This window comes from Toxorhynchites rutilus, chromosome 3 (genome assembly GCF_029784135.1).
Source record: "Toxorhynchites rutilus septentrionalis strain SRP chromosome 3, ASM2978413v1, whole genome shotgun sequence".
Lineage (NCBI taxonomy): Eukaryota > Metazoa > Arthropoda > Insecta > Diptera > Culicidae > Toxorhynchites > Toxorhynchites rutilus.
In genome coordinates this window covers 57286456-57300254 of record NC_073746.1, presented here as the reverse complement: position 1 = coordinate 57300254, position 13799 = coordinate 57286456, and the positions used below count along the sequence as shown (strand labels likewise).

Genomic DNA, 13799 nt, shown 5'->3' with positions numbered 1-13799 from the left:
GGGGCAAAGTGGTCATAGGCGAGTAACAACTTACAATGTTCTGTTTACTAAAGCGGTATATCAGCTTCACATTCCACTCTTGAAGAGGATCCTTTTGTGGCTTTGAGCCTGGATAAATATGACACCCCAACTAAACCAAGCCTCATTATGCGGAACGTTATATTTTCTTACTACGTTTTTGTATGCATGAGAAAATTTTAATTGAGACTCTAGGTGAATAGGCCAAGCTTATTTCATAAATGTACCTATTATATCAAATATGTTTTGAGCAAATTTGGACGAAAAAAACGCATAAATCTATCCCATTTAGCTAGATATGTGCGGGTGACCACTTTGCCCCCACTAGGTGACCACTTTACCTCCAAGCAAAAAAAAATGTTCGATTTTTCACCTTTTTTTCTAATGATGAAAAGTGTACTATTTTGAATTTTTATAGTAAAAGCCGTTTGCTATCTTGAACAACAATGAGTTGAACTACAATATTCTTCGAGAAACGGGAATTGAAGCGGTATGTGGACGCTGGAAATGGGCATATTTCTTAGGGTGACCACTTTGCCCCCACTTTCCCTATATCGATCATCTAAATCGGTCAAGTAGTTCAAAAGTTATGAATTATTTAAAAAGGTTATTTTTGGAAAAAGGAGAAAAAGTTGATAAAATGGAAATGGCCACCCTGATGAATAAAAATAAAAAATTCGGGTCTAATGAGGAACAAAACTACCAATTTTCATGAAAATCTGACAATCACTATATCGTTTTGGCATGGAATTCAATTTAGTGCTTGACTCATTCTCACCCCCACTCAATATAAATAGGAGATTATTTCGAAAATATTGAAATTCGAATGGAAAAAAAAATCAGCAATGACTCATCTGGCATGACTTTAAAAAATCATTCTATCCAATATTTACAATTTTAGTAGTTCTGTATAATCAAACATTAATGAATTATTAAATAATAACTATTTGAACTACAATTAAGTATTATGCATTGGAAATTGTTAAAATATGTCTCCTATTAAACGGCTCACAGCTTTCAAAAATATTCGCAATATTTGTCAAGATATTACTAATAGTAACTTTCTCCATTTTTGACCCAATTTCACCCCCTTAACCCATTTTCACTTCCATCGACGGTTTCTGATTTTTGGATATGTTGTTGAAAAAATCCTCAGCTTTGAAGAAAATATATAAAAAATATATCGCCCTCTAGTTCAAAGCCATGAAAACATGAAAAAACTAATTCAATCAATAATTACGGAAATAAAACTCAAATTTTTGACAAGCGTAATATTTATCCAGAAAAGACTAATTGACTTTAATTTAATGTATCGATCATCTTAATCGGTCCAGTAGTTCAAAAGTAATCAATTTCCAAACACAGTCATTTTTGGGGAAAAGGCGAAAAAATGGATTTTTCAAACCACCCTAAAATGGAAATGGGCACCCTAATGAAAAAATAAAAAAAAACGATACAATGTTTTGCGATGAAGAACAAATCTACCACTTTCACAAAATTCAGAGAATCACTGTATCGGTTTGACATGGAATGACTGCTATGGTGCTATATTAATTTTCAATTTTGAAACATAAATTATTTCGTTAATATAAGTAATAATACAGGGCGGACTCGATTATATACAGTCTCCGATTTTGTTCACTGTATATAATCGAATCCTATACATAATCGAGTCAAATGATTGTTTTTTTAATTTGATTTTTAGACATATATTTTTCGTTTTTTGAATATAAAAGAAGAGTTCCATTTTTGATTCATCCCCTTAAAATCAGAAAACACCTTTTTACATAAAAAAAATATCCAGAATTCCTCAGGAGGTGATAGACGATCATATATGATGAAAAAAAAATTTCAACGAACATCAACAATGACTCAACAATGACAGGGTTATTGAACTCTTTTTTGTTCCGGGATCTGTTTGCCTTAAACTGGCTCCACTACAAAAAGTACGCTACCTAGGAAGACTCTGTTGCTTCCATTTGAAAAATGAGAAAGTTTAGTACAGATTATCGTTGTGAAACATCTAAATTAGTGAATTTGAATTTCTTTTTGGAAGTGATACTTCCAACTTAAAAGGTAGTGGTTTTGAAGGTATTATTGTCAATATCAAACAATTTTATTGAAAAAAAAATATTTTGAAAATTAAAAATTCATTTTTTCTCAAAATATGTTTTTGTTTAATTAAGAAAAAATAGTATGAATAGCCCCAATTTTCAACAAGACACCCATACATTGGAAGATGAGTGTTTACAGAGAAAGAGTTTTTCTAACAACAACTTTTTTTTATCTTTTCTTTGAAAAATAATAATGTTTAACTCGTAACATCTTCATTATCGCGTTTAACATTTTCTGAAAACTTTTTTATGTTAAGAAACATGTCAAGAACATGTCAAACGCGGGAATTTCCACACAAAAATGTTACGAGTGAACATAATTTTTTTCAGAAGTATCCGTACAAGAATGACTTATATTCTACTACATAAGATAGAAAATTTATGTCTTCGACAAAAGATTTTAATAAGATCGAAAACTTTGTTGAATACAATATACCGCTATCTTGAGTTTGAACAAAATTAGTATTAGTTGTAATTTTATCAAAGAAAACTGAAAAAGGTGTTGTTAGAAAAACTTTTTCCTGTAAAAGTGTCCATCTGCCGACGTATGGGTGACTTATTGGGGCTATTCTTTTTTTTTTTCGTTTTAGAATTTAATAAAATACGTTATTGAGAAAAATGAATTTGAATTTTTAAAATAATTCTTTTTTCAATGTAATTTTTTCGAAAAAATCATTTGGATTTTTTATGAAAACTCAAACAATTTCCTACATTTTGTTCTTTGACCATTTTTAAAAAACTGAGAAAAAAAATTTGGCCCTTTCCAAAATGTAGTCCAGTTCTTATTTGAATATTTCAAGTATGCAAAGTTGCCTAAATGACCAATATATTTACACCTACACAGTTTCACTGCAATCTGGATGTTGCTGCCAATGGCGAGTTGGCGCAAAATTCGTATATTCTTATATGAGACATCGTATATTCTCATATATAAACATCGGAAACATTCCAGAATTGAAAAGTTTTAATTTCCATGAAACTAAATGATAGTTTCATGAAAATTAAACCTTTTCTAGATTTCTCCGGAGAAATTTAAATGTAGCACAATAGTTTGCAAAGTTATAATAGATAGGCTTCTTGATTCACTTTTAATTAACACTTAACGTTCTCTTCAAAGGGACCGATGTAAATCTAGCCCAGTCAAGAACTTCAGATGAAAAATAAAATCTACGATTATACAGGAGGCTGTAATTTCAAGCTAATCGATAAATAGCTGCTATTATTAAATTTTTATGTTACTAAATTTGAAAACACGCTTTTGTTCAAAACTATTTTTCGGAATTGGCGTAATCAATAACTAAAAAAAAAGGATTTATCGGTCGTGCTAAAATTTTGAACACATCCTTTCAATGATTTCAATGATGATATACTTTCTATCTTAACCTATAAGTTTCTATGTGAACAAAATGGATGAAAAATTGTTTTTAATTTTTTTTCTATTTGTTCGTTTCAAGTTCACCTCCATAAAATAACATCAACAAAAACTCAGAACTTTCACTTATATTCATTTTAGACCAGTACAACAGGAACTGCAAGTCACGCGTCAACATACAGCTTTCGCTGTGATCTCCTCGTTAAACTAAACTATTAATCGGTCGTTTGAAATTTAAAAAATATAATAGTTATATACACAAATAAAGCATATGCCAAGGTTCAAAAATATTGCAAGAGTTATTGTTTAAAACAAAATCTCTCATCTATATGTATCTACTCCCTCTGAAAATCACATTTCACCTCAATTAAAATGTTACCGGAAATAATTCAGAAGATTCAAAATATAAATTCATTTTACTAAATTGGTATTGTGTCTCTCAAAGAAATGTCCATGAGTGGCAACGCACTCATGCTTGAACGTTTCTTCGAACCTTAGAAGTACCATGAAAGGTACTTGTTTTTCAGCTTTCGGTATCAAAATCCTTCAGTGTTTGATTTTTGTCCACTTCCCACAATCGGTTGCTTGAACGAGTCCCCTGTTGTTTTTTTTTTTTTGACTGTATCGAACAAAACGAAGCCACTGAGAATATTGAAATATACGTTTGATATCTGTTTGATAATATCCATTTTGTCATTAGTAGAAAAAAATCTGTCAATGTTTTGTTATCAATTATGAAAAAAATCTAAAGAAAAACGTTACTTGTTTTTGATATGAAAAAAGTCCTAGAACTCCAAAAAATCTTCGTTTTTTTCGTTCCTAGGGCAGAATAAAAACTGTATTGCGAAAATGGGAATTGCGTTCGGTACATAAAGAAAAAGTTGGATGACTAATTAGAATGTAGAATACTTGCCTTGCATTAACACCCTGAACAATTGTTTCAATCCTGCTTGGCATAGCAAAAATTGACTAATAAATATGGATTTATACATGAATAATCTGTAATCCATTCAATTGTTACTAACCACTGGACGCAATACAAAATACTGTTTTCTGACATAATTAGTGCTTTCCAGAGAGTTCATTCAAACAGTAGCTCCCACTTATGACACATTAACTAATTCCCATTCAATCCAAATTTCCGCTATGAAACGTTCAATAGCCCTAATTTAGTTTCTACCATACATTACAATAAAATAAATTACCTGCAGATAATTTGATTGCGCGAGCAACGATGCCTCAAACCGATGTAGTCCAATAATCGTTAGAGATTGTTTTTCACACACTTCCCAGTTGGCGTTATCCTTCTAGCCACAATTCGATATTTGCACCCGAACCACTAAATCAATCACTGCACACCGCTGTATAAATTTCAAATGGCAGCCAATAGACTCCCCACAATAGACAATAGATAGTATTTCCAACAGTAAATTTCCATTTGCTGCATTAATTCAATTTGCAACTGTCGCACGCCAATTTCACACACACACAGCCATTGAAACACTTTGTTATCCGAACACTATTCACCGTTGGGACTAAATTTTCCACCTTTTCACAAGGAAAAGTTCTTCTGTGGGAATTTTCTCGTTCAGCTTCACGCTGTAGCTATTCCACTTTTGTACCATCGCGGCACTGCACCATCCGAAGTGATGACTGTTACGTTGGCTCCAATAAATGAAGTCCTACAATTTATTTATACAGTGCCGAGGACCCTCTCATCGGCGGCATCCTGCCCGAGTGCCAATGATTCCGGTTTCTGGTCTCCGGGCAATACGGAGTTCAAGTTCATTATGTTGCATTCAATTATCATTTCTCACCGCTGGTAGCTCTTTTGTTCTGCAATAAATTTCACATTATGAAGGCCTCCATTGCTTGGTTTAATACCTCGGCATCCACTTCACAGTTTCGAAATAGTTCCAAACGAAATTTAATTAGCGATTCTTTCCCCTCAAGGACAACCGCTCAGTTGTTCTTCTAGTGTCGCCGATTCTGAACACGTTTCACCATATTTTCATCTTTTTCTAGCTCCAAGCTGGCGAATACGAGTCGTACATCAGCGAACTCCTCCAAACTTCACTCATGCATCTTGAACCCGCGAAACCCAGGAAGCCTTACAACACACATCATCTTTCTTATCACATCACAGCTTAAGATGCTACCCACCACTTACACCACATGAGAAATTGGTTGATCCTGGCCGGAGAGGGACACCACGAACGGTACACACAGCATCCACGGAGTCTGCCACGCGTTACCGCTGTTTGTTTATCTTAGACTGGTTTGTCTGGTCCCCGCCGAAGACTCAAATCGCCACATCCATCCACGAGACGCACAAGGCTCCGTTAAGGATCAAAATTAAATCCGCGAGAGATACATTAATAGCGGGAGAGAGAGGAAAACCGAAAGGGAGAAAGAGATGAAACGAGAACAGCTAGTGAACGAGCAAGTGACAACAGACGAACGGTTGGGAGATTTTTCCCCGAGAGCATCATTTTCGGCACGAGAGAAAATGTGTGCGTTCGCACATGTGAGTATAAATCTATCCCTCCGAATCGGAGAACGGATATCCTAGCCGTTATGATTCACTTCACTGCCGATGTCGTTAATGCACGCGCCGGCGAGAAACGGAACTGAAGGCGTGCTTGCAGGACCATCCTACGATTGCATCAGTTGCGATGATTGATATTGAAGATGCAATAAAGTTATCATTCCAATATTGTTTTATAGCTGTTCTTCTTGGAGATCTAAATACGGCTGATAGTTGATAGTTTGCTTGTCTTGAATGCTAGTTCCATATCAAGTGAAACTATGATATGGGTAGATTAACTTCAATGGTACAACTGTTGTTAGGGGGTCTTCGTAGCCACTTGGTTACGCGTTCGCTTACCAAGCGATCGATCGTGAGTTCAAACTCAGGGCCCTCAATTGACCATCTTTGTGTTGTTATAGAATAACTACGTCCTCGCAACCATCATCAGCGATGGAAATCGATCCACGGTGGAACAAAGATCGATTCATCCATACAACTGCCCTGCTCTGCAAGAAACATCGGGCTGCTGTTCTATAAATAACCCAACAATGATCAATATCAACTGTCTCCGCTGTCCGGTCTGCTGAACAATGGAAGAACAGAAAGAATACCCTTACGCCTAAATGGCTACTACTGTGTAATTTACCATAATGTAATGGAACAGAAAACTTAACGCCTAAATGGCTACTACTAACTACTGTGTAATTCACAACTTATAGAAACATAAAACATATGTACATGTACACGATTAAACCCGGCTCTGTTACAGCTAAATGCTAATGAGCCTAATAAATAAATGAGATAAAAAAAACTGTTGTTAGCAAAATATCTAGTGATGAAATTCAAGAAACAAATAGTTCTGTTAGATGTATATCTAAATCATTTTTTTTTAAATTTTCGAACGATCGAAATAATCTAATTATGTTATTTTGTGACTTATACATTCAGAAAAAGATCTACTGGAATAAAAAAGCTTAGGTGTTGCTCAAACATTCTATAATTATTTCTTTCCGAAAAAGTATTGTGTATTTTTTATTTCACCCTCAGGATCCATCATTCAGAACTAGGCTGATCTGAAAAACCGACTTTTTGCCAATGAGCTCATTTTGAAAATATTTAACCTTGGAACCGCTTCTTTTGCAAAGTCTTGAGTACAAATTTTCAGACAAAAGCTTTAAATGTTTGTTTTTCGTCAAGAAGACCGCAGCTTTTCGTTCTTTTCTCGGAATGTTTCGACTTTTTTACATGAATGATCTAAATTTCAGCGATGATGATGATGTATTTGATATGTATTTTTTATGTTAGGTGTTTTCATTTAAACAAAGAAACATGCGTCTCCATAATGACAGTACAGATACATTGAACCAATGGAGACGCAGGAGCAATTTTTTGTAAGTGAAACAAAAAATATACCAAAGAACATTAGAAAGAAAACCCGCGTTCTGTAATTACTGTAATTCAGCAATCTACTAAAAAAATTGCTTGGGGTTTGCTCAAACCGTCTATATTTATTCCTTTCCGATAGATGTTATACCCGCTTTTTTCATTCTTAGGGTCCTCCAGAAATCGACGGTTTTCCCAATACAGTGCAGGGTCGATTATACACTCATTCGATTATATATAATTCGTTTATATACAATTTACAGTTAGAAAAAAAAATTATATTAGGCTGTCAAAAAAGTCCTGCGGTATTTTTTTTTAATTTTCATTTGTTCATAAAATTAGTTACAATCATCTGTTTTAAGTCAAATATGCGCCGTTTCGTTCGATGACTTGTTCCCAACGAGATGCCAACTTCAAAATACCCCTGTTATAGAAGCTCGCTTCCTTATTGGCAAAAAACTCGGATAGCCAATTTTCACAGGCCTCTTTTGTGGCTAACTTCTGACTACCTAGCTCGTTCGCCATGGACAAAAACAGGTGGTAGTCACTTGGTGCAAGGTCCGGACTATACGGCGGATGCAAAAGAACCTCCCATCCTAGCTCCCGGAGCTTCTGGCGCGTCACCAAAGAAGTGTGTGGCCTGGCGTTGTCCTGATGGAAGACAATGCGGCCTCTGTTTATCAAAGATGGCCTCTTCTTCATGAGTGCTACCTTCAAGCGGTCCAGTTGTTGACAGTACAGGTCCGAATTGAGCGTTTGGCCATAGGGAAGCAGCTCATAATAGATTATTCCTTGACAATCCCACCAAACACACAGTAGAACCTTCCTGGTCGTTAATGAGGGCTTGGCCACCGTCTGAGCCGCTTCAGCGGGCTTCGACCACGACCGTTTGCGCTTCACGTTGTCGTAAGTGACCCACTTTTCATCGCCAGTCACCATCCGCTTCAGAAACGGGTCGATTTTGTTGCGATTCAGCAGCGATTCACATGCGTCGATACGGTCAAAGATGTTTTTTGCGTCAACGTGTGCGGCACCCATACATCGAGCTTCTTTGTGAATCCAAGCTTCTTCAAATGGTTAATAACGGTTTGATGACTTATCCCCAGCTCTTGGCCGATGATACGGCTGCTACTATGCCGGTCTTTCTCGGCTAATTCAGCGATTTTGTCGCAATTTTCGACGACAGGCCTTCCGGAGCGTGGCGCATCTTCGACGACCTCTACACCAGAACGAAAACGTTGAAACCATCGTTGTGCGGTGGAAATGGAAACTGTATCGGGTCCATAAACTGCACACATTTTATTGGCAGCTTGAGATGCATTTTTGCCTTTGTCATAGTAGTACTGTAAAATATGTCGGATTTTCTCTTTATTTTGCTCCATATTTGCGACACTATAACTCACGAACGACTTAACCAAACAAAACACTGTCAATGACTATATTATATATTATACCTTTCCAACAAGCTAAAGTATGACTCAATACAATGAATACAACTAGAACTACGACGCTTACAACGACACCTCGCGGAAATACCGCAGGACTTTTTTGACAGCCTAATATTTCCAATATGACTTATTTAAAAAAATATTTCAACGTTTAGCTAATTTTTTTTTATAACAAACTTGATTGATAGAAACAATCAATGTTATCATGATTTTTTGGGATAAAATTAATAATAAATCCTTAAAAATGACCATCTTTTATATTTTTCACTTCCAAAATGTTATTTGAATTCACTAATCTAGTTATTTCACGACTGAATTATCTCATATTTTCAACGGAAGCAGCAGATTCGTCTTACGTAGCGTACTTTTTAATATAAAGCTTGATGCAAACAGAGCCCGAAACAAATAAAAGGTCTATAAATATGTCAGTGTTGAAATTCGACCATATGCGTAGAGACCCTTTTTTGTCATTAAATATGACCTCCTGAGAGATTCTGGAATTATATTTTTTTCATTTGAAAAAGTTGTTTTTTAATTTGAAGGGGATGAATCAAAAATTAAATTCTTCTATATATTAAAAAAAGAGAAACATTTGTATAAGAAATAAATAAAAAAAAAATTTTGACTCGATTATATACAGTGAAAAGAAATTGGAGACTGTACATAGTCGAGTCCGTCTTGTACAAATAATTTTAGAAATTTGTAACTTTTGAACCGCTTGACCGATTTACGATGTCTTCATTGCAAATAAAAATTACATTGCCAATATTCCTATTTTTGAAATTTTTTTACTATGGGACCCTCAAAAACCTACTTTTAGGCGAATCAGACTTTTTGAAACCAAGAATCTGTAGATACAGATCACAGATTTTCTTGGTTTTCATACTGATTTACAGATTTTTCAAAATAGCGATCCATTATTAGTAATAGCTCGGTCTCAATAATATATTCAACAACTCACCAATTTTATTTATATAGCATTTATATAGCTTTACGATAAATAAATAACACTGTTTATCTTTTTCCTACTAGAGCACAGTAAATGCGAATTTTTACGTGGATATCATCAACATCGTAAAATTCATAAAAATTACGCCAATCAATGATACTAAAGCTAAGATTATGCTTCAAGATTGAACTTATAAATTTACTTCTTGCGGTCGTATTGAATTTCGACATGTGTTTCACTTGAAAAAGCAGTGATGTATAACTTTGTGAGATTACGAAGAATAAATAAGATTCCTTCATATATTTGTAAAATTCTGATAAATAATTACTAAAAAATGATTCTATGTTAAAAAAAAATATTTGCTATAATTTTTCTTCGCGTGATACCTTTCACATGTATCACAAAAATAATCAGTCTGGCGTCTTTCGCCTTTTATCTTTCTGTTTGAACATACAGAACAATTCTCTTTACATCTACACAATGTCGCAATACTTGGAGTTTTCCAATATTCCTTACCTCGAGCATGGATGACAACCTGCTAAGAAACCCTGGTTTTTATATCTTTTTTAGATGGCTGAGTCTTTGTTAAAGAAATAATAAAATCTCAGGAAAATTTATTTTTCGTTTTTGAGGTATACAATTTTTTAAACGTTACTCTTACATACTCGTTTTTAAATATTTGTATCTTTCAAAGCGCCGCACCGATTTTTGTACATCAGGTGAAAGATATTTTGATGGCATTCATAGAGCGATTCCATGCCAAATCAGCCAAAAAAGAGCCGATTTTGACGCCCCATTCTACGATTTTTATAAACTGTGTACATAAGGTGACGGCTACCCAAAATGACAATTTTAATTATAAGATGTACCTAGACGTATGAATCAAGTATAATGTATGAAAAAGCTGTTGGAAAATCAACGAACTACTGAGGAGAAATAACATTTTGAATACACTGTCAATTAATCTTACTCAATTTATCAATTTTTTTCAAATCTTACAAATTTATTTCAATATTATTCTATATCCCAATACATTCTCTCTTCGATATTTTTATAAATATTATTTTGAGAAAAATCTTCAAATTCAACAAACATTGAAGTACAGCGTTGTCGTGTCGGATTTAGCAAAATTGAGATGTAAATTTTTTTTAATTTCCAATATTTCAATGCTTTGGGAAGTAGTAAACATTTTATGAAATAAAATGTATATGCTGACCCGGCCATGTTCTGCCATAAAAATTCTGCCATAATAAACATTCGCATGACAAATTTTCTCCATTTGCTTGATTAGTTTTCGAATTATGCAGAAATTTGTGTTTCATTTTTATGACAGCCCCACCTAAAAGAGGGGGGAAGAGTATCTAACCACCATAGAATCATTTATTGCACCCTAAAACCTCTACATGCAAAATTCGGTTCCATTTGCTTGATTAATTCTCGAGTTATGCAGAAATTTGAGTTTTTGTATGGCAGATCATTTGTATCGCTCCCCCCTTAGAGAGGGGGGTGGAGAGTCTAACCACCATAGAATCATTTATTGTACCCTTAAACCTCCAGATGCCAAATTTCGTTTCATTTGCTTAATTAATTACTGAGTAATGTAGAAATTTGTGTTTAACTTGTATGGCAGCCCCCCTTAAAGAGGGGAGAGGGGTCTCAAACTCTCAAAGGGGTCTCAGACAGAAATCCATTTTTATATATATAGATAACTAGCTAACCCGGCAAACTTCGTCCCGCCCATTTACTTGATTAATTCTCGAGTAATGCAGAAATTTGTGTTTTATTTGTATGGCAGCCACCCCTAAGAGAGGGGGGAGGTGTATCTAACCACCATAGAAACATTCATTGCACCCTAAAGTTTCCATATGCCTAATTTGGTTTAATTTGCTTGATTAATTTTCGGGTAATGCAAAAATTTGTGTTTCATTTGTACGGCAGCCCCCTCTAAGAGAGGGGGAAGGAGTATCTTAACACCATAGAAACATTTATTGCATCCTAAAACCTCCACATGCCAAATTTGTTTTCATTTGCTTGATTAATTCTCGAGTAATGCAGAAATTTGTGTTTCATTTGTATGGCAGCCCCCCCTTTGAGTGGGGGAAGGACTGTCTAACCATCATAGAAACATTTATTGCACCCTAAAACTTTCACATGCCAACTTTGGTTTCGTTTGCTTGGTTAATTTCCGAGTAATGCAGAAATTTGTGTTTCATTTGTATGGCAGCTCCCCCTTAGAGAGGGGGGAGGGGTCTCAAAATATCACGAAAACCTTCCCCGGCCCCAAAAACCCCTACATACCAATTTTCATGTCGATCGGTTCAGTAGTTTCCGAGTCTATAAGAATCAGACAGACAGACAGACATCACTCCATTTTTATATATATAGATTATTTTCTAGTCGAATTTCTGACTATTTTCTTTTTATACAATAAATATTGTTTGGAACGGGGACGGACACTGATATTGTGCAAATGCTCTGGATGGGTGTTTCCATTCAACATAGCAAGAAGAAATCGAGGCTCAACGGCAAAGATCGGTAAAGAGGCAAATGCTCTTTACCGATCTTTCTTTACTGTCAAATTCTTTGCATTTTCACCAAAACTTTATCCATGATATAGAATTATAATCAGACACAATTTTCGTTCGAAATTTTTCCCCACTTGCCGAGAATGTGTTATTTTTTTACATAAAACGCATATTTGAGTGATGTAGATTTAATTTTTATTTTAATTTTTTTTAAGCGTTTTCATTCTACCGAATATCCATTACCACTTTGGCTTCACAAACATTGAACACGAAGCTCAATGTTGCCCATGCCGAATTGCATGGCAAGGTTGCCACATTTGCACAACTCAATTGGACTTGTGTCGATTACAGAATGCAAAATTGCACTCCGTTCGGATAATTCTGATTCGATCGGATTTAAGAATACGGGTGAGCAGTTGATCAGTATACGGATTTGGAATTTCTGAAAAAAATACACTATCGATTTCCTCGAGCGTATTTTGTGGGCTAACCAAACTAAAAAGGTGTGTAAGAAGTAATCTTAGCTACTTCCATTCATCCGAATACAACAAATCCGACCGGACATTTTTTGTTTGAACACACGCGCTATAATGTATTGCGTTTTGGACTAGCAATAGAAAATACTTAAATTTAAAATAGAAAAAAAAATTTTTTCTTCGAATCGCAATTTCTCATGTCACTTTGCAGACGCCTATTATGATTCCAGCAACACTTGCGCATTGAAACTACACACGTGCTCTCCTATCCAGCTGGTGTTTATTCAGGATTATTGACAATAGCATGATTGTCATTTTGCGATTCAAGCAAGTGTGATTTGAAGCATTTCAATAATTCAAATAAATGGTTACGATATCGCAAAGTATTGAGATCCAATTAATTAAAAAAAAAATCAAAATTCATATTTAGAAGAGTCCGACACTGCACCACTATTCAATTTCTGAGTAAAAATTTAATGATGTATTCAATTTTGGCGTCGTGCGCAAATTACGTAATGCGAGAAGAGGGGTGAGGAGGTGGATGCGTTACTATATACAATGCTTAAAAAAATCGGAAAGGGTCGAGTCAAAATTTGTCGTTTTTCGGTTGATTTGATGTGGAATTGTGCTCCATAGACAGACTAGTCAAGTTTTTCCTTTGAGATATTCATTCTCCTGTGCATGTTCTTGAATGAACTCTCAGATTTTGAAGTCTCTATAATTCAACACCTCCTCCGCCTTTTTGTTCGCAATTTGTTTAATAATAATTACACCAATGTCTTCGTTTAAAAAATATTTTTCACAGCTTGGTCGTTCATGGGTTTACATAATATTCAAAATCAATAATTCTATCACGAGTTCTCATATCACTAAAAATATTGCTCAACAGTGTAACTAATCCATTGTATAAATTATTATCATTAGACCTATTATGTATAGCAGCATGAATTCAGAGAAAAAATAACCAAAAACATACCATATTTT

The 13799-nt window shown here is 34.8% G+C and overlaps 2 protein-coding genes across 2 annotated transcripts in view; one reads left to right on the top strand and one right to left on the bottom strand.

Moving 5' to 3' along the window:
* Positions 1-5791, bottom strand: part of LOC129774829 (cyclic nucleotide-gated cation channel subunit A) — a 342729-nt gene extending 336938 nt beyond the window's left edge. Inside the window, exon 1 of the mRNA XM_055778838.1 lies at positions 4710-5791. The gene's annotated coding sequence lies outside the window, so the exon portion shown is untranslated. The remainder of the gene's footprint in view (positions 1-4709) is intronic.
* The window catches only part of LOC129773156 (uncharacterized), a 91082-nt gene extending 85141 nt beyond the window's left edge, over positions 1-5941 (top strand). The window contains exon 6 of the mRNA XM_055776730.1: positions 5530-5941. Coding sequence (XP_055632705.1) covers positions 5530-5683 — 154 coding nt within the window. The 3' untranslated portion in view covers positions 5684-5941. The remainder of the gene's footprint in view (positions 1-5529) is intronic.
* Positions 5942-13799: the final 7858 nt, after the last annotated feature.